Genomic DNA, 22,138 nt, shown 5'->3' on the forward strand with positions numbered 1-22,138 from the left:
TTCTATATACTTTTAGGTATTTACCTGTAAATTGTATATTTTGGTATATACAGTGTTCTTTTGTACAACTTAGAGCTGATGTGATGTTAATTCAAAGGGAAACTATTTTTACTCCTGCACATTTATGAAAACCCAGTTTAAAAAACTTGGATACTGACTTTTGGAGTGTTTATTGCAATAACACATACTGTACATTATTACATGTGTACCCAACGATCATATTTTGAGTAAGGCACAGTGAAAAATTCATGATATGATTTTTTTTTCTCATTATGATTTATGAAAATGTACAATGTTTTCAGGATATCAGTAAAGAGAATCTAGGGTTGCGATTTACAAGGGAATGTTGGCATGCTTTTTCCAGGGATTAGTCTGTTTTTTGCTAGCCAGCACCTCCAGGTCTCGGCAGATCCTCTTACGGGTGGTAGATGGCTGGATGATGTCATCCACAAAGCCTGAGGGGAAAAAAAAGTTTATATATGTCACTGCCCTCACCCGCTGAAATCATCCATACCTGCTGCTACTGACTACAGCACCTGTACACTCATGCTGACATGTCCAATTGTGCATAAAAATATCCTTCCCTGTCATCATTTTCATAGTTTCTTTCTCTCTTCTTCTTCCCCCTTACACTTACTCTCACTCTCACATTCACACACTTCCAAAGGCTCCTGCATCATAATAGCATGCTAGGGGAGGAGACACACAAGCCTGTGTGTCGGTCGTACCTCTGACAGCAGCGGGGAAGGGATTGGCAAACGTCTCCACATACTCAGCCTCTGCCTCTGCCTGGTTCTCCTTACCCCTGAAAATGATCTGCACAGCACCCTGGGAAGAGAGTCAGAAACATGGTAATCACATTGTACAGCTTTTCCACTGTTTTATTTAAAGAATGCTACAGCAAAAAAAAATGGAATGCACACAATTATCCATTTATAGTACATCATCCAGAACATGTTTGGTGTGTGATGTCTCTGGCATGGTTTTCATTTTTGCACTTAGGCTTCAAGGCTAACTTGGTAACAGCAACTGGCCTAAATCTTTTTCCAAATATACAATGACTTGTCTGTGTTTCAAGTCATTTCCTTTCACCACTGAAAACACTTCTTTTGGAACACACTCTTCAAAGTGAAACTCTGAAACCATAGCTTTGGTATTGTAGAATGGATAAGGAAAAACATTACTTTTGGAGAACACTGACATAAGATTCGCTCTGTGTTTCACACTGAAGAGGGGCAGTTTCAACTTTAATGGCATCACAATCACAACTGCAACCTGTAAGTAGCTAGTCATGCTATTATCCATTTTGTGCCAGTTACACAAAGTTTCAGTGAGCCGACAACGTTGTTGTTTTCAAAATTGAAAACGAGCTAGTATAGGTAATATTGGCTACTAGGAAGCTCCAAACAAAGCTAACTAAATAGTATGATAACCTAGTCACATGGAGATTAATTTTATTCTCCTGCCAGTTTCCCATTGTCATGTAAATTCCTAATTTATATTTCATCAATATAATTGAGAAGCTAAGTACTTCAGTTGCTTAGATATAGTGTGTGGGGCAGTGGTTCAATCACCCCTCTGGCAAATGCACCATGCATTACCAATAATGGTCATTCAAGGTCACATATCTTCTATGTAGACATCAGCGAACAATTTAAAAAACTGCACAAATGCATTCTTTGGCACCTTTAATTTACAATTTGGAGGAAACAATCATTTAGAGGGTGGAGGGAGCAGAAGTTGAACGGCTTTACCTTGGCACCCATCACTGCCACTTCAGCTGATGGCCAGGCATAATTTACATCTCCTCGCAAGTGTTTGGAGCTCATCACATCATATGCTCCTCCATAAGCCTGCAGGGATCAACGGGATTCAGCTAACAACCACATACATACACTATCATTCAAAAGTGTTAGATGTCTCGGTGTACGCTGAAACTAAAGTATAGAACAAAGACGATCTGAGGGGAAAAAAAGAAATCATGGACTTTGATTAACAATGCAAAATACTGTGCTAATCCTGTTCGTTCAGGGTGCCAGTCATTCTTTGTCCATTGCCAACTCTGGATACAACAAAACATCACACTTTCTCCTTTGTGCTTGACAGTGGGGCTCACAAATTGAGGAGTCATCCTTTCACCTGTTTGTGATGAACAGAAGATTTAAAATTTTGATTCATTGGTCTAGAAGACTTTCCATCCTTCAGCAGTTCACTGGCAGTGCTGCATGGCCTAGGCAAGTCTCTTTTTTTCTTTTTTATTGCCATCTTCATGCTTCTTCAAACCTGCAGCTTGAAGTCTTCGCTTCACAGTTGAAATTGAGATTTGCAACAGAAAAGTGTGGTCCTGTAATAATGCCACAGCTCTCTATGGCCAAGAGTCTCAGAAAACAAATGCTCTCAGTGAGGGAGGGGTGGTATACTCTCGCTGCTGTCCATTACAGTGACATTGAAGGATAGCACCGTCACACAACTATGATTGGCAAAAGTGTTACTCTACCCCCGGATGCTGCATGAGCCACAACTCGAAAAGATGTGATGTGCAGTTGGAGAAAGCATATGACAGCCCTCGCCCTCCCTGACTGGTAGCTGCTATGTGTCCGGGGAGACTAACCTGATGGGAAGGAATTGGATACAACTAATTTTTTTTTTCCTCCAAGTGTGTTTTGATGGTGTGGGAAACCACTCACCAACATGCTGGCTTATTTGCAGTTTCTTTAAAAGGAAAGACCTGTACTTCTTTATAATGGCTTCCCTTGTTAATTACTTAGTTTTTCTGAATTACAGTAGCAATATACTACATACTGCAGTCCAACAACATCTAAAACCTGCCCTAGATAGTGGAGTAACAGTCTGTTCCAACAATGCTTTTATATAGACAGAGGGTTTGTAAGTTAAACAGCAAAGGTTGGGAGACTTGTAGGAATTGTTTTCATCAATTTTCAAAGCTTAATTTACTTACATTGGTACAGAAAATCTGTACATTGTTCACCAGTGACTCGCTCCCTTAAAATGCAATTTTTGTACATCTCAGCTTTCAGTTTATTTTAAAAAAATTTTTATCCTTTGACAGTTTACCTCGTACAATCGTACCATTTCAGGTTATTAATAAGACTTGGATTACTTGAAGGTCAATGACAACTAGAAAAATGTGGGTGTTCTAAAACTTCTGTGTATGCATGCTTACCAATAGTGTATGCGTGTGTGCGTATGCACCCAACTATGTCCCTTACCTTTCTCGTGATTACAGTAATTTTAGGAACTGTTGCCTCTGCAAAAGCAAAAAGCAGTTTGGCTCCGTGCCTGATAATGCCTCCATATTCCTGAGCAGTGCCTGCAGAGTCACAGAATGCTAATGAAAATGTGTAAACGAGCAATTTAATTTAGGCCATTAGAAGTGTGTGACTGTGGCATGCAAGGAGAACACCATCATGAAGATGTTCATAATGAGACATTAAAGCCATTTAAAAAGATTTCAAAAAAATTTTAAAAGCATGTAATAGGTTTTGCTCTTTTCTTACCTGGGAGGAATCCAGGAACATCCACAAAAGTGATGATGGGAATGTTAAAAGCATCACAAAACCTGACGAACCGTGCGCCCTTTACTGAAGAGTTGATGTCCAAGCAGCCTCAATGTTTCAATGACAGTAAGAACAGACAGACAGAGAATGCCAGGGGTAGACATGGTGAGACAGGAAGAAAATGCAAAATAATAGGTAAAAAAAGTGAATTTAGACCATTAAATTGTAGCTCCATCCCAGGATTACATTAGTAATTATTAGTAATGCTGGAATGGGCTATATCAGTATAGAGGAATTACTGAGTAAGGTGTGGGAGCAAGGTGTGGGAGCAGGCTCTGCAGTAAGCAGCACCTGTACCTGATGCAACTTTTGGCTGGTTTCCCACAATGCCAACAGTACGACCATTCATCCTGGCAAAGCCCACCACAATGTTCTTGGCATAGTTTGGCATGATTTCAAAAAAATCCCTTTCATCCACTATCTGTGAGACAGATAGACAGGCACGATAGCAGCTCTGCATTCAAATGTACAAGGTTTAAACATCACACCTATCTACAAGTAAGGCAAACATACACCGTGAATGATGTCCAGCATGTCATATGCCTTTGTGCTTTCAAAGGGGACCAGGGTGTCGAGCCCAGGGACCAGACGATCGCTAAGAACACAAGAGTGGACAACAGTTAACAGCAGAGTGATAGACAAGTCCAGGAAAAAGACTGTCAATTAATTAACTGCATAAAGCCTCGCAAGTTAAATAATGACTCCCTCCTCCTTCACAAAGGGTGCATAATCAATTTTATTGCAGTGCAGGACTGAAAGAAATACTAATACAATGTGACTCCTGAGGGATTCACATGACCATGGATTAACAAATACATCCTAACATATCCTTCTAAGACTGGTGGATCAACATATGAACACACAATAATAATAATAATAATAATAATAATAATAATAATAATAATAATAATAATACATTTATATAGTGGCTTTCACAAACCCAAGGAAGCTTTAGATGTCCTCCTAACAGTATTGGATTTATAAAAAGTACACCAGTAGCCAGTCCCTTTACCTGGGATCATGACACTCAGTAACAGGTGCTGGGTCTTTGTTACTCAGTGGAAGGAAGTTGAAAAAGTTTCTGAGATTCAGCAGAGCATCAACATCATTCTCAAAGGCCCTATGAGCCACACCTAACAGACACAGAGGGACAGACGTGTTCCCGTTAATTATAAAGTATTACGAATAAAAGTTCTCTATAGCACTTTTTAAAACATTACATTTAAAACAGTAAAAAAAATTAAAAACATACAAAAATGTAAAATCAACTATTAAATAAAAAGACAAAGAAAAACCTATGCATCTTGAGATTAATTTTAATAGCGCAAATTTTGTGAACAGGTGTCAAGGACAGAACACCAAAGTTTGGGGTCATTATAGCTAAATTTTGCTCTTTTGTACAGGTTTTAGGGATGACCAGCATATAGGTCTACATATATGACGTACATGATTGAGGCACCCATGGGCAAATTACACATTTTGGCGTTTTTGTAATTGAGAAGTAGTAGCCTCTTTTGCTAGTCAAACAAAAATCACAATATTTTAGGAAATACTAATACACAGTTCCTCTGTCTTTTATAACATAAATTCAAAATCATCAATGTGGCCTGGGCAAATGTTTGGACAACCTGTGAGGCTGTGGTTTCTGATCGAGAGTACGCTGTGCGCAAATTGGCTGCCGCTTCTCATCAGGTGTGTAAGTGTGTTAAAAAAAAACAAACATTTTAAAGCGACTTTGAGTTTGAGAAAGGCGCTATATAAATGCAACTAATAATAATAATAATAATAAAAATAACCACCCAAGACTCACTTTTCTTTTGACAAGGTCTCAGACCTTGATTATGAAATTAGGTTTCATGCATATCATAAATTATACAGTAACATTTAGTGGAAAACAATTTCCAAGCTTTACAGATTCTCTAACTCTTTAAACCATTTGCTAACACTCAGCAACCACTCTTCGAAGCAACTCTCTAAAGATCTGAAAGTAATCAGTGTCCACACGGACAAAGAGAGAACTTGAATACTGGTAAGAAAGGCAAATCAAAACTTCCACCTAATGGTCAAGAACCTGGAAGAAGGTTCTTTTTCTATGTTATGAAAGAGTAACTGCATTATGATTTGCCGAAAATGTTGTGTTTTATGTTTAATTAGCTAGAGAGGCTGTTTACTACTTCTCAGTAATAAAACCACCAACAACAAAATGTGTAATTTGACCATTGGTTCCCAAACATTCGCATACTACTGTATCCATTTTCCTTAAGGTAAAAGAGGAGCAGGTCCAATGAAACCATTTATTAAAATGTCTCTCATCTCAGTCACAAACTGCTTGTTGTTAAAAAGAAAACAAAACAAAACTTTGCCCTGTAAAAAGCTGAAATTATGTTAATGAGCTCACACTAATTATTCCTACCACTAACATGAAGCCCTGTTGGGCAGAATACTTGCCAGACACAGCAGTGTGGGTCCTTGCTCCACCCAGCTCCTCCTGTGTCACATCCTCATTAGTGACTGACTTCACCACATCAGGTCCTGTGATGAAGAGGTATGATGTGTCCTGACAAAAAATTCAGTTAATTTAACAATATATAACAATATATTTATTAATAATACTACTACTACTACTACTACTACTACTACTACTACTACTACTACTACTACTAATAATAATAATAATAATAATAATAATAAAGTGTAATACTAAGAAGAAAAAGACAAAGAAGAAGAAGAAGAATTGTACATTTGGCCCAAGAAAATACCCCAACTGATCATGGGTCTAAAGGCAGTTATATAAAAAAAACTTTAAGTATTAATTAATATTAATAAAACAAAAATTTCATATATTCCTGATAAACCATGATAATTATATTTTTAATCTATATCTACCACTATAAAGAGATATTCTAAAAGTTTTGTTGTGTGTTTAGATTAAATTCTTTTAAGTTCTGCAAATAAATTTAACCTTAAACCTTAATGTTCAGTTCTCCTTGTATTTACAAAACAACTGTGTTTATCTTTTCTCTTCACAGGCTATCAAGGCAAGACTGTGTATGAACACGGCCATCAGCTAATGTCACCTTCAATATGACCTTTTACCTTAACCATGAAGGTGAAGTCTGTTAGTGCAGGTGAGTACACAGCTCCACCTGCACACGGGCCCATGATGAGAGAAATCTGTGGGACTACACCTGAAGCCATCACGTTCCGCTGGGATACAAAAAGGGAAATGAGAGGTCAAGATCACACCTTGCACACTTCTGTTCAGCTACACAGTATGTTTGAGTCATTCCACTTACTAAGAAGATGTCTGCATAACCTGCGAGAGACTCTACCCCTTCCTGGATACGGGCACCACCTGAGTCGTTGAGACCGATAACAGGAGCTCCCACCATCATCGCCTGATCCATAATCTACCAATCAAAACTAAACTTTACTACAACACACATCAGAAAAATCTGAGCTGACGTGTAGCTGATTAAGTAATGAACTAATAGACTGACAGGGAAAAAAAATATTGGGACATGAACATGAGTCAAACTTCATTGACTGCCATTTCAGAATTTAGATGTTTAACTTGAATCACTTAAAAAAAAAAAAACAATTTATAGATTTTTCTTCCTTTTCTGCCACCTTAGTGAAAGACACTTTTAGCAGGCGTCTGCTGAAAGGTCACTGCATTTTTCTGTCAGACTGTTTTAAAGTGTGACAATGTAGATGCCTGATTGGCTGCACAATCACAAGTGAGAAAGGATCCAGCCACACTTTACAACCAAAGATAACACTGTTATGTCTTTGGTGCCTCTGCTCTGGGCCAGCACAAAGCACAGCTTATATTGAAACCAGGACCTGCAGTTGATCAGAGCTCACCTTGCAAATCTTCTGAGCATGGGCTCCAGACAAACTGCCTCCAAACACAGTGAAGTCCTGAAATGAAAGAACAGACATGACAGGCTTCATCCCATGACATCAGTTAATCTCAAAAACAAAAAACTGCATGTACAGAGGAAATGTGTAGTGCAGATACAGATACACACCTGACTGAAAACGTACGCCAGTCTTCCATTGATTCTGCCCTGTCCTGTTACCACACTGTCACCTGGATACTGCACCCAGGTACAATGTCAACAAAATGTTTTGTTTTTTTTGTTTTTTAAAGTTCAACAGCTAGCATCTTAAAGGTTTAAAATGTGCCCCATTCATTTTGTTCAGCCCAGGGTATCTTCTGAGTCTTGGATGTGTTTCATATGACATTATGCATGTTAAGCAAAAGTTATCTTGCTTAAATGATTTCTTTGTAATCAGTTTATGCTACTGAAGCTCAGAAAGTCAGTCATTCACTCTGAATTTCTCTCATGTTATGTCCTGCAGTCATTATCATATGATAAACTCCTGTGTACAGTTTAGTTAAAATGGGTGGGATTCAAGAACCATTCAATTTCAGCAAAATTTTTAAATGAGTGCATGATCTCTTATTGTGTTTTAATTTATATATTCCAACCATATGTTCTGTATGAGGACCTTTGTTCTCACTGATTCCAAAACATTCTATATCTATCTAGAAAGTTTATAATGGTAGAGCCTAATTTGACAAGAATGTCAAATTTTGACATTGTACAGCAAATGGCCTTCTGATCAGTGTTGCACTGCCAGAAAGAGACATTTATAATCAGAACTTTACATATCTGATAAGTTGTTCATGAGTCTACACAGAACAAATACTTATGGGAGCTTTATGTGGCCATACTGCAGGGGACCAGTTTTCCCAAACTTTGGCAGTTAAATGGGATAACAATCCAAAAGTAACACAAAGTAATCAGATTGTGTTACTTTAATATAGTAATGCTTTGAATAGGTTGCACACACACACACACACACACACACTAGAGATATATATATATATATATATATATATATATATATATATACACACACATATACACACACACACACACACACACATTTTTTAAGTAACCATACCAGGTCTGCTTGTTATATTGAAATACAGTCATGGCCAAACGTTTTTGAGACTAGCACAAATTTTGGTTTTCACAGAATTTGCTGCTTCAGTTTTTATATGGTGGCAATTTGCATTAACTCTAGATTCTGAAGAGTGATCAGATGAATTGCAATGTCATTCCTTGCCATGAAAATTAACTTAATCACAAGAATTACTGCATTCCAGCCACTGCATTTCAGCCTTGCCACAAAATGGTCTGCTAACATCATTTCAGTGATGATCTCGTTCAGGAGAAAGTGTTAACGAGAACAAGGCAGCTGATATCACTCTGTCATACTGATTAGAAGAGCAGACTGGTTGCTTTAAAAGGGTGGTGGTGGTTGATGCTTTCTTCTGTTAACCATGGTTACCTCCAAGGAAATATGTGCATCAAAATGGCTTCACAGACAAGGACATTGCTGCTTATAAGATAACACCTAAATCAACCATTTATTGAATCAAGAACATCAAGGAGAGAAGTTCAATTGCAGTTAAGAATGCTTGACTTTCCTAGGCACCCTGAAGCTAACACCAAGACCATCTCCTGAAGAGGATGCAGCTACAGAATTGGGTCATCACCAGTGCAGAGCTTGCTCAGGAATGGCAGAAGGCATCTGCATGTACAGAGAGGCGAAGGCTTTGGGAGGATGGCTTGGTGTCAAGAAGGGCAGCAATGAAGCCACTTCTCTCCAAGAAAAACATCAAGGACAGACTAACATTGTGCAGGAAGTATAGGGATTGGACTGCAGAGGATTGGGGTAAAGTTATTTTTCTTTGATGAAGCCCCCTTCACACTGTTTGGGACATCTGGACAAAGGATTGTCTGGAGAAGAAAGGATTCGTGGTAGCACTCAGCTTGTCATGCCAACAGTGAGGCATCCTGAGACCATTCTTAGGTGGGGTTGCTTCTCATCCAAGGGAGTGGGTTTACTCAATTTTGCCTAAGAACACTACCATGAATAAGGAATGGTATCAACCTCCAAGAGCAACTTCTCCCAACAATCCAGGTGCAATTTGGTGCTGAACAATGCTTTTTTCAGCATGACAAGCACCAAGGCAAAAGTGATCAAGTGGTTCTGTGAACAAAACATTGACGTTTTGAGTCCATGGCTAGGAAACTTCCCGGATTTCAATCCCACTGAGAACCTGTGGTCAATCCTCAAACAGGGTGGACAAACAAATGCAGAAACTGACCAACTCCAAGCACTGATTAGGCAAGAATGAGTTGCCATCTGTCAAGATTTTGCCCACAAGCTGATATCCAGCATGCCAAGGTGACTTGCAGAAGTCTTAAAGAAGGGTCAACACTATAAATGTCTTCGCTTAAACTGGATGCATTTGTCAATAAAGGTTAAACGTATGATAGTATTGTACTTCACTATACCATAAACATCTGACAAAAGCATTTTTTTTTTAAAGTGGGCAGTAAACTTTGTGAAATCCCAAATCTGTCAAACTCAACTTTTTGCCATGACTGTACACAGCAATGCCAGATCACTCACAGCTGAGCAAAAATGGCCACATCAAATGTTTGCTTCACACGTTAAAATTAGGAGAACACCACGTAAGTCTACCTTGTTGTGATCCGCCTCCATCCCAAAGTCAGCACAGCGATGTTCAACAAACATGTCATATTCAACGAAGGATTCGGGGTCCATTAACAGATCGATTCTTTCTCGAGCGGTTAGTTTACCCTGCGAAAGTTTCATTACTAAAATTACTCAAAAATCCAGTTAATAGTTTCTGAATTGAACGGTCGATGCTGTGTACGGGTTTAGATTTTGGTTTAGTTTAGATTACCCTTTTATGCTGTGCGTCTATTCTCTTCTGTCCACCTCCCACCAGCGCAGCCCTGCGTTTCTCTTCGATTCTGTCTTGCACAGAGAGGTGACTAATAGAATACCATCGTGAATTGTGTAGCAGTCTAGATCCTATAACAGCAGTAGCAACAGTACCTTTCGTAACATGGACTAGTGAAGTAAAGGGGCATTTGATGCCTGCTAAAAACCTGCTACTTCGTACAAGGGTATAGGTCGCCATTGCTATGCACCGAGGAGGACACACGGACGTAATGCATCTGAACCAATCACAAGCTACCAGGCTTTTACAGCCAATCATTAATGCTTTTTGTGGGGGCGTTATTAAGGGAACCAATCAAAGATGTGCTAGAGACTGCAGTTTACGTATGTTATCTAAATACCAAGTACTGCGAGCTAGCTCGCTCGTATGAATCGGCTACGCCAACGAAGCATGTATTAAATTAATTAGACGCCAACAATATCAATTGTTATTAACTGATGCATCAGCTCCGTTTAAAGTATCTATGGTCATATTTACGCTGAAAGACACAACTGGCTTTCGCTTTCTAAAGCTAAGCTAGGTTGTGGTTGGTGAGTTCATGGTATTAGCCACCAGGGGCAGTAAACATCATAGCTAACACTTCTCTTTTGAAATGCTCTCGTTTTTCATGCTCGTGCGAAAGTCACTAGTATCTATGGAATTGATAACCAACGGAATGGCAGCTTAACCCTTGCTGAACGAGCTGGATATTTGAAAGTGCGGATATATCAATAACATTTGTAACACACCTTTCCACAGAACAGATGCCTGTCAGGTTAAACAAAAAGGAAAAGGTTAACATTGTGGCCAACAATATTGTTGCTAGGCTAAACCTTATGCGATAGTACTTGCTAGCTAGCTAACGTTAGCCAGCCATCAAGCTTTCCCTACGTGCTGCGGGTCTATCGATCCAGTAATATATAACGCTAACGTTAGCTAGCTTATACTATTTTAGCTACTGCAGCAATAAATGACTTCGAATCATATTTAAGAGAAGATATATGTATATATAGTATCCGTTTGGGCGTTACGTAGCTCCATTGTATATATTGGCTGGCTAGCTAGGTTACCTAGCTAGAGAACACGCGACGCTTTTTTGTTTGTTTGGATTGTAAATTTGTATTTCCTGTTTTGGCTAGGCTAGCTGCACATTTTAAACCAGAGATGCATTTTGATCATTGACAGAAGTAACACTCAGAATATACGAGAAGTGGGAGTTTACACACCCTATTACTAATAGCAAATATTAAACGTTAATATGTTAGTCAGTAAACGATTCCAACTGCCTTTGCAGCCAGTAAATCATGCTTGGATTTTCTTGTGCACATCGTTCGAGGTGTGGGATCAAGCCAGGTTGAATGCATTATCGGCATCACTGTACACTGGGAATCTCGTTCTACACGAAGATACACACCAACGTTCTCTTTAATCACCAAATCTGCTCTTTCGTTCTGTTATACCGCGCAAAATGAACCCAGTGAACGCTACCGCGCTGTATGTGTCTGCGTGTCGTGCAGTGCTTCAGTGTGATCCACAAGCCCCAGAATCTTACGGAGATCTGTTTAACGTCTTGCCTTTCTTCAGAGACTCCCTCTCCTGTCTTGTCTGTGGTAGGTAGCCCTAACAAATGTAATATATTGCATGCATTTTAACATTTACCAGAATTTTGTCTTTTGATGGATAGCTATTAAAATGTCTCCCTGGCATGCCTCTCATTAACAGGCAATTTGCTCCACGATCCTTTGGTCTCATGCAGTTCTGCTTGCCAGCACTGTGTCTGCAGAGACTGTAAAGGCAAAATGCTAAAGCTGAAGCCACCATGCAGCTGCTGCAGGAACCCCCAGCAGTTTGAAGAGAACAAGCAGCTCAAGGTTCTAGTGGACTGCTACAGAAGTCTGTGCGAATACATTGCAGCATTCACAACAGCTGAACAGACAGCATCACGAGTCAGAGGCTATGACGAAGTAATGTGCATGTTGGATGAGGTGCTGGGTGTGAAAGAGGAGCACATGGAGTCTGGTGTGTTGGAAGAGCCCAGGATAATTTTCCCACAGCAGGGCTGTCCTACAGACAGTCCTCAGCCTAAAACATTGGCAAGCTGCCTAAGACAGACTGATTCCAGTGGTGTGTCTTCGGGCCAGCACATGAAAGGTGTGCCCTCTTTCAAGAATGAGAAGTCTGAATTAGTCTCATGCAGTCCAGAAGCAACCCCTGGCAGTGGTGATCTGGCTACACCACAGCAAACATCAAACATCTCAGATGGCAGCATGAGACAGGCTGCTACCACCAGCCCTGTCCTCCCCAGTAAGGAGGAGGTTCTTGGCAGCCTGAAGTCCAGTTGTGCAAAGGCCAAGTCGCAAGCATTCGTCAGTGTGAGCTGCATCGCAGCCCAGTTGTGTGAGCAGGACTCCCAGAGTGTGACCAGTGGCGCCCTGCCGCTTGCTCACCCACAGCAGCCTCAGACGGGCATCACCTGCCTGGCCCCAGCTCACAGGAAGGTACGGCTGTGCCGGAAGCGCTCGCGATCAGAGAGTGACAGCGAGATGCTGCAGCCTCTGCCCATTGCCTGCTTCATGCAGAAACCCTGCGTGGCTGCCACCGTGCCTCCACAGGTAGCGACTGTACCCCGAGAGCAGTGTCCACCCATGTCAGTGCCCAACGGTGGAGTTCTGGAGGCCAGCAGGACACTGCTGGACTCCACTAAGAACATTCAGAAGAACACAGATGTTGGCACTAAAAAGGTGCCATCAAAGTCTAAATTTGGAGCCCCTAAGGCCAAGGTTAAGGCCAAGGACAGGGTTGTGCCTGGGAATCCTACCAAAGTGGTGTACAAAAAGTCCCAAGAAAAGAAAGGCTGCAAGTGTGGCAGAGCCACTCAGAACCCAAGTGTCCTTACCTGCAGGGGCCAGCGTTGTCCATGCTACTCCAACCGTAAGGCCTGCCAAGACTGCATCTGCCGCGGTTGCCAGAACTCCTACATGGCAAACGGTGAGAAAAAGCTGGAGGCGTTTGCTGTGCCGGAGAAAGCCCTGGAGCAGACCCGGCTGACACTGGGCATCAACCTCACCAGCATTTCAGTGATGAGTGCTGGCAGTGCGGCAGGTGTACTCAGCCTGTCAGCAGCCTCACCCATGGCATCCTTCCTTTCCGGCAGCCCAGAGAAGGAAGCCAACTTTAAAGAGCCCATTGAAATGCATTTTTAGTGTTAAAGGCTGTCCCTACTGAAACAGTGTCTGTCTTATACAGGATGGGGGTAGCAATTGGGCAGCTATGGTCATGTCCATATTCCGCTTAACTGATTTTGATTTTTCCAACCTTTCATTTGTCAGGCTGTTGTAGCCTGTAACTGTCATACTCACAACTGTACTGTACTGAGCATGTGAAGGTGGTTGCTAATTGCATTCTTTTATTCATTCTTGTTTTTAAATTTTGAACAAGTGTGAAAAGGAATGAACTTTTTTTTTTCTCCAGGTGGCAGTCAAAAAAGTGGTTGTTAGTTGTATTATTAGACATTAATTCTCTTGATCTGTTTCAGTGATTTTATAGTGATGATAAAACAGTTTAAAAAGCCAGTATTTTTGTTTGGCCAGGAGTCCAACAGTTTTCATAAATTCATAACTACTCCCCAGTATCTAGTCATACTGCCATTTAAAGATTTTTTTAATCATTTAATAATTGAACACTTAATCACTAGGAGAGTAACAATCTGTTTTTAGAAAATTCTTAATACCTGCAGGTTTTTAGAATTAAGACTATCAAATGTTTTTTTGTTTGTTTCATAAAAAGAAGTGATGACATTCACTGGTTTTCCAGCTGGTTTGTCTGTCATGGGTAAATTTTACTGTGAAAAAATGTAGGATGCAAAAAGTTATCTGAAATCTAGCACTTATACTCAGTAAAGCCAGTTCTGTCAGTCTCCAGAACTGTTGGGATAAAGTCAGATTTACTGCAGAAAATGCAAAAGAGCAATACAATTATTTACCTTAAAAATGGTCAGATTTCATATTATAAAATGACCCTATTCCGGTAAATGTACCCTGGTTATTAATGTAATGAGGAGAAAGAAATTTTTTCTGTATAATGTAAGGGGTTTGAACATAAGGAACATCAATCCTAATGATGTTCCAAACCCAGGGGGTTGTCAGGTAGCAAATACATGGCCATGTGTTCTGGAATTGTCACATAGAGGACATAAGGCCTTTTGTTCCAGATTTCCAGGAAGTTAATAGTTGGAGCCTTCACGTAGAGAAGACATGGTCTTGTGTTGTATAATCCTCCTCCATTGTCAGCTTTATGTCTATTGACAGCAAATCGTATGATAAGCTAATTCATGGCAGACTCCTCTCTGTGACATGATGGTTGAGCTGGTTTGAACCACCTCACCACATTGCCAGCATGATGTCACAAATGCCTGAATGCAGGCAAATGTAGGAATGTAGACACACTTTATGGTTGCAAATACTGGAGTATTCATTTTGCTGTTTTGTTGCCAGTGAATATTTCTCAGATGCTTATTTTTAAGCAATACATGAATCACAATCAATGCTAGTGTGATTTATGATTAAAAATCTCTTTTTTTTTCTCCTCAAGTTTGAGTATTTAAACCTGTTTGGACATAAGCACCTTGATCACCTCACTATATTGAAGTTTGTTCACTCTGATCATGTCCTGCAGTTGCAATTCCTGTTCAGTGACCAGATGCTGAGATGTTACTGTTACACTGTGCTGTTCAGTATTATACATAGACAGGGTAGGTTAAGTCTCAACCTTATGTATGAAACACTATCAGTAGTGCTTTGACCAAATATTGAAAATATTCTTTTAGGTAGATCTTAGGCCACTATAAAACACAGTTAGTTAGGAAACTAGCATTGTTTCATTCTTCTTTTACTTTTTTGTTTGGTCATTACTTGAACTCATTACTTGATTTTTTTCTAATTACATGGAACCTGATGTTCATTTATTCACTGCCACCTTTATTGAAAATTATGGAATGCTCCAAAAATAAATTATAGTTTTTTATTTCTTGTTTTTCAAGTGTGTGTCTGGCTCCTTTTTATTACACTGAGAATATAGAACCAAGTTCAGACAGCATTAATTTTACTTAGCTGCAGTTATCCACAACTACAACTCAAGGGTATTATTGCTTTAATATCTGGCCAATAATTGGTCCAATGTGACAATAGAAATGGAAATTTCCGTAACACAAAGCAATGTGGGCTTTTTGTGATTAAAAAAACAAAACAAAACTATGGAGTGGTGAAAGGAGTTGCGGCATCTCCTAAAATGGAGGTTGCTATTCTTGCTACATTCAGTGAGCCATTTGTGTTTGAGTGAGTAAAAGATAAACTGACAGTTCTGGTAAAACTGACTAACTGGTTGTATGGTTACCCACTGATTGGGTGTAAAAGGGGAAGAGGAGAGTCAAGACTATCTCTGGGTATTAATGCTCAGTATCTTTGTATCTTGTATCCTTTTATATGGATTGTTTTGAGCAGATTAGGAAAAAGAAGGTAAAGGTATTCTTGGTGTACTTTCAGAGTTTTACTCAATAGTAAAGGTCCAAGAGGTCAGAGAATAAGAAAGCTGATGAGGATTCCTCAGGGGCACCAGTGGTTTTGCAAAATGGGTCAGAGAACAAAGCTAGGCAGGTTGTTTTTGTTCAGAACTGCTTTTTTCCCTTTCAGACCCCCAGACAATCTACATTTAGGCTCTATCCTAGTTCCCAGCACACCTGTACCAAGCAGTCAAGAACACTGAATACTTGAATAATGCAGCCACATATTTTGTACTGGGAGAAAAAAAAAAAACTGTTCTGACCATGAAAACTGTTGGAAAACCATCCCAGACTTACAGAAATCTTGCATCTTAAAGCCAAAAACCTGGGTAAGATGAGCCATTTTTTTACTTATGTTGACCTATAGCCAAGGGAATATGAGACAGGAATAAACCTACTGCATACAACACAACTTCAAGATATGTGCCATCGACTGAAACCTTAGCAGTGTACCCAATTCAAATAGATAAAATATGGGGTCCTGCAATAAAATCTTGTGCCCAACTTGCCCAATGTTAGGGGTAAGCTGAACCATAAGAGAAAACAGTTACTATTTTATTAACCGGATTTTAAAGTATGATTCAAAATATCATTAATAATTAAATCTCTAATTGTATTAATAGTATTGGTGTTCATGAAACAAATCTAAATTAATAAAAATAAAAATAAAAAAAGTAATTATATAGCGCTTTTTACAACAGATGCTGTCACAAAGCAGCTTACCCACTGGCTCATCTTGCCCTGTTCTCCCCTACATAGTTTGTTAAAGTAATAATACAGTGCGTATTGCTGAACTTGTTTTTTTCCCAGCATGTAAATTAACATTTTGTTACCATCAGGCACTGGGCTTGGCAAGAGAAAGCCTTGGCATTGTAGCACTGTATAACAATGTCACGGAACGCTCCCCCCTCCCACTGTTCAAGTGGTATGGCCTGCCGCGTACAGTGGGAATTCAAGTTATTATAATCGTAACCATCACAGAAGGCATGTGATTACTGCATTCCATTTAAATGGACTCCCATCAGGGTCTCTCACTTATCATCAGGTAAACCTGCATGGACAATCTTTCTAGACTGATAAGTCATAAATCCAACATCTGTTGCAGTCTCATTAGCTTCATCTCTGCTATCTTGACTTGGAAGGACTATTGGAGCATCATGAACTATGATCTCTTCTCTTGAAAACCTAACTACACACTCATTTGTTTCTGTTACTAAGAAGTCAGTAAGGATCCAAACAATCCCACCAGTGGTTTGGAGGGTTTGCCGCCAGTCAAACACAATATACTCTCACCTATTGGTTGTACTTTCCTTGAGGGGATTATGTAGTGTATTTGCAGTATTTTGATAAGCACACTGAGTTGAGTGTCCACTTAACTACATTTTGTAATTTTGCAAAATTATCACACTATGTGGTATGACACTTTAAAAAAGGCCTTAGAAGTGTGCATACCTTACACTAATGTTCGAGAGGCCAATCAATCAAAAATATTAAACCTCCATTTGTTTAATTTCCTCTTTGCTAATATATAATACAATAATTGTTTCAGAACTTATCTTATGAAGAAATAAGGAAGCAGGTACAGATGTTCAAGAATAAATGTATATATGCCACAAAATAATGTACCTAAATTGGTTGTAAATATAGTTGGGCACAGAATTTGACACAAAATGTCATACATCATTTTGAGTATAGTTCTTCTTGAATTAGTTGCAATTATCGTAGTTGCATATTATACATGTTAATTTGTATTTCTATTCAAAATTAATTGGGTAGGAAAAAAAGGAAACAAAATTCCCCACTCACCTTCTTCCAGCAGGACCCCAGGTGTAGGCTGGGCAAAGATACCCCTGAAACAATCCAGCACACAACTATAGGATGCAAGCTGTGATAGGGGGCAGAGTATACACGGAATGTCATAACCAAGTGGCTGTCATAGCTTACAGAAATATCTGTGCCGAGTACTGGCTGGGACACCTCCCCCAAGGTGGTGGAGAATGTCCGAGCTAAGAACCTGTGGGACTTCCAGATCCAGACTGACAAATGGTAATGGCTAACCCACCAGACATAGTAATGACGGACAAACAACAGATGAGGGCCATAGTGATATATGTAGCAATCTGAATTGATAGCAACATCAGGAACAAGGACACAAAAAGGTCAAGAAATACCAAGGGCTGAGAGAAGAGCTGAAAAAGAAGTGGAAGGTGAAGGCCACAGTGGTTCCTGGAGTAAATGGAACACTAGGGGAAGTGACCCCCAAACTGGGATAATGGCTCCATCAGATTTCAGGAACAACATGCAAGATCTCCATCCAGAAGAGTGCAGTCCTGGGAACAGCTAAGATGCGCAGGACCCTCAAGCTCCCAGGCCTCTGGTAGAGGACCTGAGCTTGAAGGAAAAGAGACAACCTGAAGGGGATTTTTTTTCCCTTCCCAATAAATTATGAATACAAATGAATTTCCTACACCAAAAATTGCTGGCTAGGTTTACATTTATGGCATTAGCTGACACTTTTTATCAAAAGCAACTTACAATTATGACTGAGTACAACATGAGCAATTCAGGGTTAAGGGCCTTGCTCAGGGGCCCAACAGTGGCAACTTGCCAGTGGTGGTGCTTGAACCAGCAACCTTCCAATTACAAGTACCTTAACCACTGCCCATGTTCAAACCATGTAACCAGTTCTCAGTATTGCTGAGATAAGAACAGGGGTACTGAATATTCTCATAAAGCTTGAAAGATATTTGAATTATTTTGGTGGATTAGGTTCGTTTATTGGTGGTTCATGCTGTTATTCTCCATCAGCAACTTTTTAAATTCACTTCTGGAGTAATACCAAATCCCACATTCAATTGAGGTAATCACTAATGGTGTTAACAGAAAAATGTGTACAGGCCAAAAATCAAGGAATAATGGCCACATTATTGTCAAGCGCTCAAAACATTTCTCATGAAATACACTGAGTGATAACATCTGATTATGCATATATTTCTTATCTGTGATACAACAGCACTTACAGCAGAAATTTAATTTCAAAAGAAAATAAATGTTAGTCATTTTAATGATACATTTGCAACATTTCACTGATGCCACATCAGCCTGCCTTCATACTGATTGCGCAATCACCAAACTGATACAATCTTATATATGTTAGAGAGCAAGCAGAGAAGAAACTCCTCAAAAGCTGTATATTTCAGAGGCACTCTGCATACCACCACAGAAACATCTGTTGTCTAGGAAGTATTTAGAATCACAAAATGTGCAAAGTGCAGCAGAAGATAAAAAACCTACAGATTTTCCTGAAGCCAAGCAATGTAATCTTCCACTGCCCGAATTCCCACGGAGAAGTATAAGGGCCAGAAAGCGAAGCTCACGCAGCCATGGAAACAATCTTCATAGTGCTGCAGAGTGACGGAGACACCCGCCTGCTGCAGCCGCAGCCCGTACATGGTGCCGTCATCTCTCAGGACATCATGCTCACAGGTCATAATGTAAGCACGAGCAGCCATGCTCAGCACCTCCTCTTCTGCCAGCAGGGGAGCAGCTCGGCTATCCAATAGTGCCGGTACGTCTTTTAGGATAGACGGGGTGCCAACTGCTGGAATGACAGGCTTGTAGTTCTTCCGCATGTGCTTTGGGAGCAGTGTCATCCAGTCAAGCTTGGTGCGGTGCGGATCAGCGAGGATCTGGTCCTGGGCCGTGTGGTTGTTAAGTAGAAGACTGTGGATAAGGTTAGGGTCAGCACCCAGGTACTCCAGCCAGTAGTGAACCATCAGCTCCCGATATAGGATGGGTACATTGAGGTTCTGCTGATAGGACGCTGTGTTGAAATCCAATGCCTGAAGCACAGGGTAGATCAACACCTGGAGCTTAAGAGTTCCAGCAGTACTGTTGTCCTTTCCAATCTGTAAAAACAACAGCAAACACAAAATATGACGGAACAAATCAGCACTGCAAAGACACATTTAACACAAGTGAATACAGCACTGTGATACAACACTGAGGAGAGGGGTGAGAGTGTGGGGTGAGAGTGTGACGTGAGAGTGTGACGTGAGAGTGTGACGTGAGAATGGGGTTAGGGGTGACCTGCTGGGCCACTGCGGCTGCCAGGTTGCCCCCTGCACTGTCTCCACAAACAGCTACACGCTGCGGCTCCACAGAGTAGTGTGCCAGCACCTCAGGCCTCAGGAAGTGGCGTGTGGCCTGAAGGCAATCCTCATACTGCACGGGGAAACGCACATCAGGGGCCATGTGGTAGCTGAGGCCAGAACACACACAGTTCCACTGACCAGGGAAACCCAACCAGAAGAATAAAAGTACTGCTGAAATGGTTTGTTGGAATGCACTTACTCCACCGTTACGACAACTGCATTAAGTTCAGCAGCCATTTTCCTACAGAGTAGGTCATAAGACCCAAGTTCTCATGGTCGAATAAAAAAAGAACAAACAAATTTTACTAGACATTCACTGAAGCTTAACAAATAAAAAAGTGCATATATATTATGAAAATTACCTCTCACACGCACACACACACACACACACACACATAATACTACTACTAACTAGGAAAGCCTAGGGACCACCCTCCTCCATGGAAGAACACTACTGCTCTCCTCAGGGTGACCTGGTTCATCTGTGTGGGTTCATACACGCGTACAGGGACGCTGTGGAACTCAGCGTCATGGCTCTGGACACCCTCAAAGTCCACCGGAATCAGGCTCTCAAAAATGGTCACAGCATGGTTGATGATGTGGATGTGATGTCCCAATCCGAGAGAGTGTGTGATGTCTGCCTGAGGGAACAGCAGAGGCAGAGAGAACTGCTTGTCTTTTTAATGAACTTTCCCCTTAACAGTAACAAACAATTTTGCAATAAAGTTGCTACTGCTTTACGACATGTTTCTTGCTCTGACACAAAACATTAGTCAGGATGAAAAGAGTGCAGGCAAGACACTGTGAATACGGACCATTATACGGATCTTTACTGATGCCAGGTTGGTCAAGGGTCATCAGTGCTGTCTGTACAAGAACATATAACTGGAAACTCTCATAAGCAAACTTTCAGTAAAAGGCTTTCAAACAGGTGCTTTATTTCTTTCATAGAATTGTGAAATATCAACATGATTATAGATTATATAAGAATTGACCATTGGCATTTTGTTTTAGTATGCATGTATTCATGATGATTAATATTCTCACACAGGGAAAGGTTAGATAATGTATAAAAACCTTTAACACTATCATGAACAACATGTACAGTGTTATCATGGAATGAAACAGGCTATGCTATGATTTATACGGACCATCTTACACTGTGACAAATGACGCTAATTGAACGTATTGATTTAAGACAGGTAAGCATCTACCATCGTAAATAATACAGTACCTATACAGTATTGTCCTGTCTTTTGATAACTATCAGCTGCTATCTAAGATAGCGTCTCTTCCCAATTTTATCTTAATCTATCAGTCACTTAGATCACCGGGTGTTAAGTACAAAGTGTGGCAACTTACCACCTGTGTCACGCCGCGAAAAGCTGCCGCGACCACCAGGAGTTTCCACGGTTCCGAGAGCCTTCTAGGTAAAGGAATATACACGTAGTAGGCAACGGCAGCAGTTAATAACACGGTAAAACCACAGAGCAGCTTCATGATGAAATGACTTCGCCGTGGGTGATACGTTTTCGCCATCTGAGAATTATGCGCTGTGACATGTAGCAATTATTTAAACTGGATTTACTTGCTGGTATCATGGTTAGCCAGCCAGTCAGATTGGAGAACTGTAAACCTCTGGGAAATGTAGTGCTTTGACATATTTGCAGTACTCTGAAAGGCTTTTATAGCACAATTTTACAAATCAACATAAAAACTATAACTCTTTCACTCTTTCATCCTCTGTGTACCGTTTAAAGCATATATCATATTATAAGTAATTGGTCCTATGAATTACATTTTAGTGTATTTTCCATCACGAAATTTGAATGTTGGATTAAAAACGAATGGAAACAATGCATTTTGCATGCCTTGAATCATCATAAACTGAATAGCTACAAATGTAGCTATTTAATGTTTCACCTAAAATGTAATATATATTATCCTCCCCAACTATTCTCAAGAATTCCAGGGTAGGTCACAACAGGCTATATAGCTACAAACGAAACATTTC

The 22,138-nt window shown here is 40.2% G+C and overlaps 4 protein-coding genes across 7 annotated transcripts in view; 2 read left to right on the top strand and 2 right to left on the bottom strand.

Moving 5' to 3' along the window:
* stag1a (STAG1 cohesin complex component a) overlaps positions 1–804 on the top strand; it is a 37,275-nt gene extending 36,471 nt beyond the window's left edge. The window contains exon 35 of one of the 2 annotated variants that reach the window (XR_014117977.1): positions 668–804. Coding sequence is in view for 1 of the 2 variants with exons in the window: in XM_081700594.1 (XP_081556720.1) it covers positions 668–682 (15 nt within the window). In the remaining variant the exon portion in view is untranslated. The remainder of the gene's footprint in view (positions 1–667) is intronic. The other variant, XM_081700594.1, reaches the window with a different exon arrangement.
* pccb (propionyl-CoA carboxylase subunit beta) lies at positions 152–10,647 on the bottom strand. Of its 2 annotated transcripts, XM_027008541.3 has the most exons (15): positions 10,375–10,646; positions 10,149–10,268; positions 7,613–7,681; positions 7,446–7,502; positions 6,875–6,988; positions 6,675–6,785; positions 6,027–6,135; positions 4,591–4,711; positions 4,092–4,173; positions 3,876–3,999; positions 3,519–3,626; positions 3,231–3,331; positions 1,755–1,853; positions 729–828; positions 152–455 (listed from the first exon to the last, which is right to left on the bottom strand). In XM_027008541.3, the coding sequence occupies exons 1-15, from the start codon at positions 10,612–10,614 to the stop codon at positions 334–336; spliced, it is 1,677 nt and encodes a 558-aa protein (XP_026864342.2). In that variant the 5' UTR covers positions 10,615–10,646; the 3' UTR covers positions 152–333. The 2 variants fall into 2 exon arrangements, with proteins under 2 accessions (XP_026864342.2, XP_026864343.2); XM_027008542.3 differs by lacking the exon at positions 7,613–7,681 and having other exon boundaries at positions 10,375–10,647.
* A 114-nt stretch (positions 10,648–10,761) lies between these two features.
* msl2a (MSL complex subunit 2a) lies at positions 10,762–15,450 on the top strand. Its single transcript, XM_027008604.3, has 2 exons — positions 10,762–12,023; positions 12,136–15,450. Exons 1-2 carry the CDS (start codon positions 11,882–11,884, stop codon positions 13,614–13,616), a joined length of 1,623 nt encoding a protein of 540 aa, XP_026864405.2. The 5' UTR covers positions 10,762–11,881; the 3' UTR covers positions 13,617–15,450.
* Positions 15,451–18,722: 3,272 nt separating this feature from the next.
* Positions 18,723–21,692, bottom strand: nceh1a (neutral cholesterol ester hydrolase 1a). 2 transcript variants are annotated; one of them, XM_081700648.1, is made up of 6 exons: positions 21,487–21,545; positions 20,940–20,991; positions 20,537–20,765; positions 20,324–20,393; positions 20,060–20,231; positions 18,723–19,878 (listed from the first exon to the last, which is right to left on the bottom strand). In XM_081700648.1, exons 2-6 carry the CDS (start codon positions 20,940–20,942, stop codon positions 19,261–19,263), a joined length of 1,092 nt encoding a protein of 363 aa, XP_081556774.1. In that variant the 5' UTR covers positions 20,943–20,991; positions 21,487–21,545; the 3' UTR covers positions 18,723–19,260. The 2 variants fall into 2 exon arrangements, with proteins under 2 accessions (XP_081556774.1, XP_026864388.1); XM_027008587.3 differs by lacking the exon at positions 20,940–20,991 and having other exon boundaries at positions 21,487–21,692.
* Positions 21,693–22,138: the final 446 nt, after the last annotated feature.

This window comes from Electrophorus electricus, chromosome 17 (assembly GCF_041902795.1).
Source record: "Electrophorus electricus isolate QZ-2024a chromosome 17, ASM4190279v1, whole genome shotgun sequence".
NCBI lineage: Eukaryota > Metazoa > Chordata > Actinopteri > Gymnotiformes > Gymnotidae > Electrophorus > Electrophorus electricus.

Excerpts from the sequence above, each read along its gene's own strand:
- pccb (XM_027008541.3), bottom strand. The coding sequence starts at position 10,614 with ATGGCGACCTATACCCTTGTACGAAGTAGCAGGTTTTTAGCAGGCATC. Across the intron at positions 6,136-6,674 it reads ACTTCACCTTCATGGTTAAG|GACACATCATACCTCTTCAT; the intron begins GTAAAAGGTCAT and ends ATTTTTTGTCAG. Across the intron at positions 4,712-6,026 it reads GACCCACACTGCTGTGTCTG|GTGTGGCTCATAGGGCCTTT; the intron begins GCAAGTATTCTG and ends TGTGTCTGTTAG.
- msl2a (XM_027008604.3), top strand. The coding sequence starts at position 11,882 with ATGAACCCAGTGAACGCTACCGCGCTGTATGTGTCTGCGTGTCGTGCA. Across the intron at positions 12,024-12,135 it reads CCTCTCCTGTCTTGTCTGTG|GCAATTTGCTCCACGATCCT; the intron begins GTAGGTAGCCCT and ends TCTCATTAACAG.
- nceh1a (XM_027008587.3), bottom strand. The coding sequence starts at position 21,663 with ATGGCGAAAACGTATCACCCACGGCGAAGTCATTTCATCATGAAGCTG. Across the intron at positions 20,232-20,323 it reads GCAGTTGTCGTAACGGTGGA|CTACCACATGGCCCCTGATG; the intron begins GTAAGTGCATTC and ends TTCTGGCCTCAG. Across the intron at positions 19,879-20,059 it reads CAGCCGCAGTGGCCCAGCAG|ATTGGAAAGGACAACAGTAC; the intron begins GTCACCCCTAAC and ends TTGTTTTTACAG.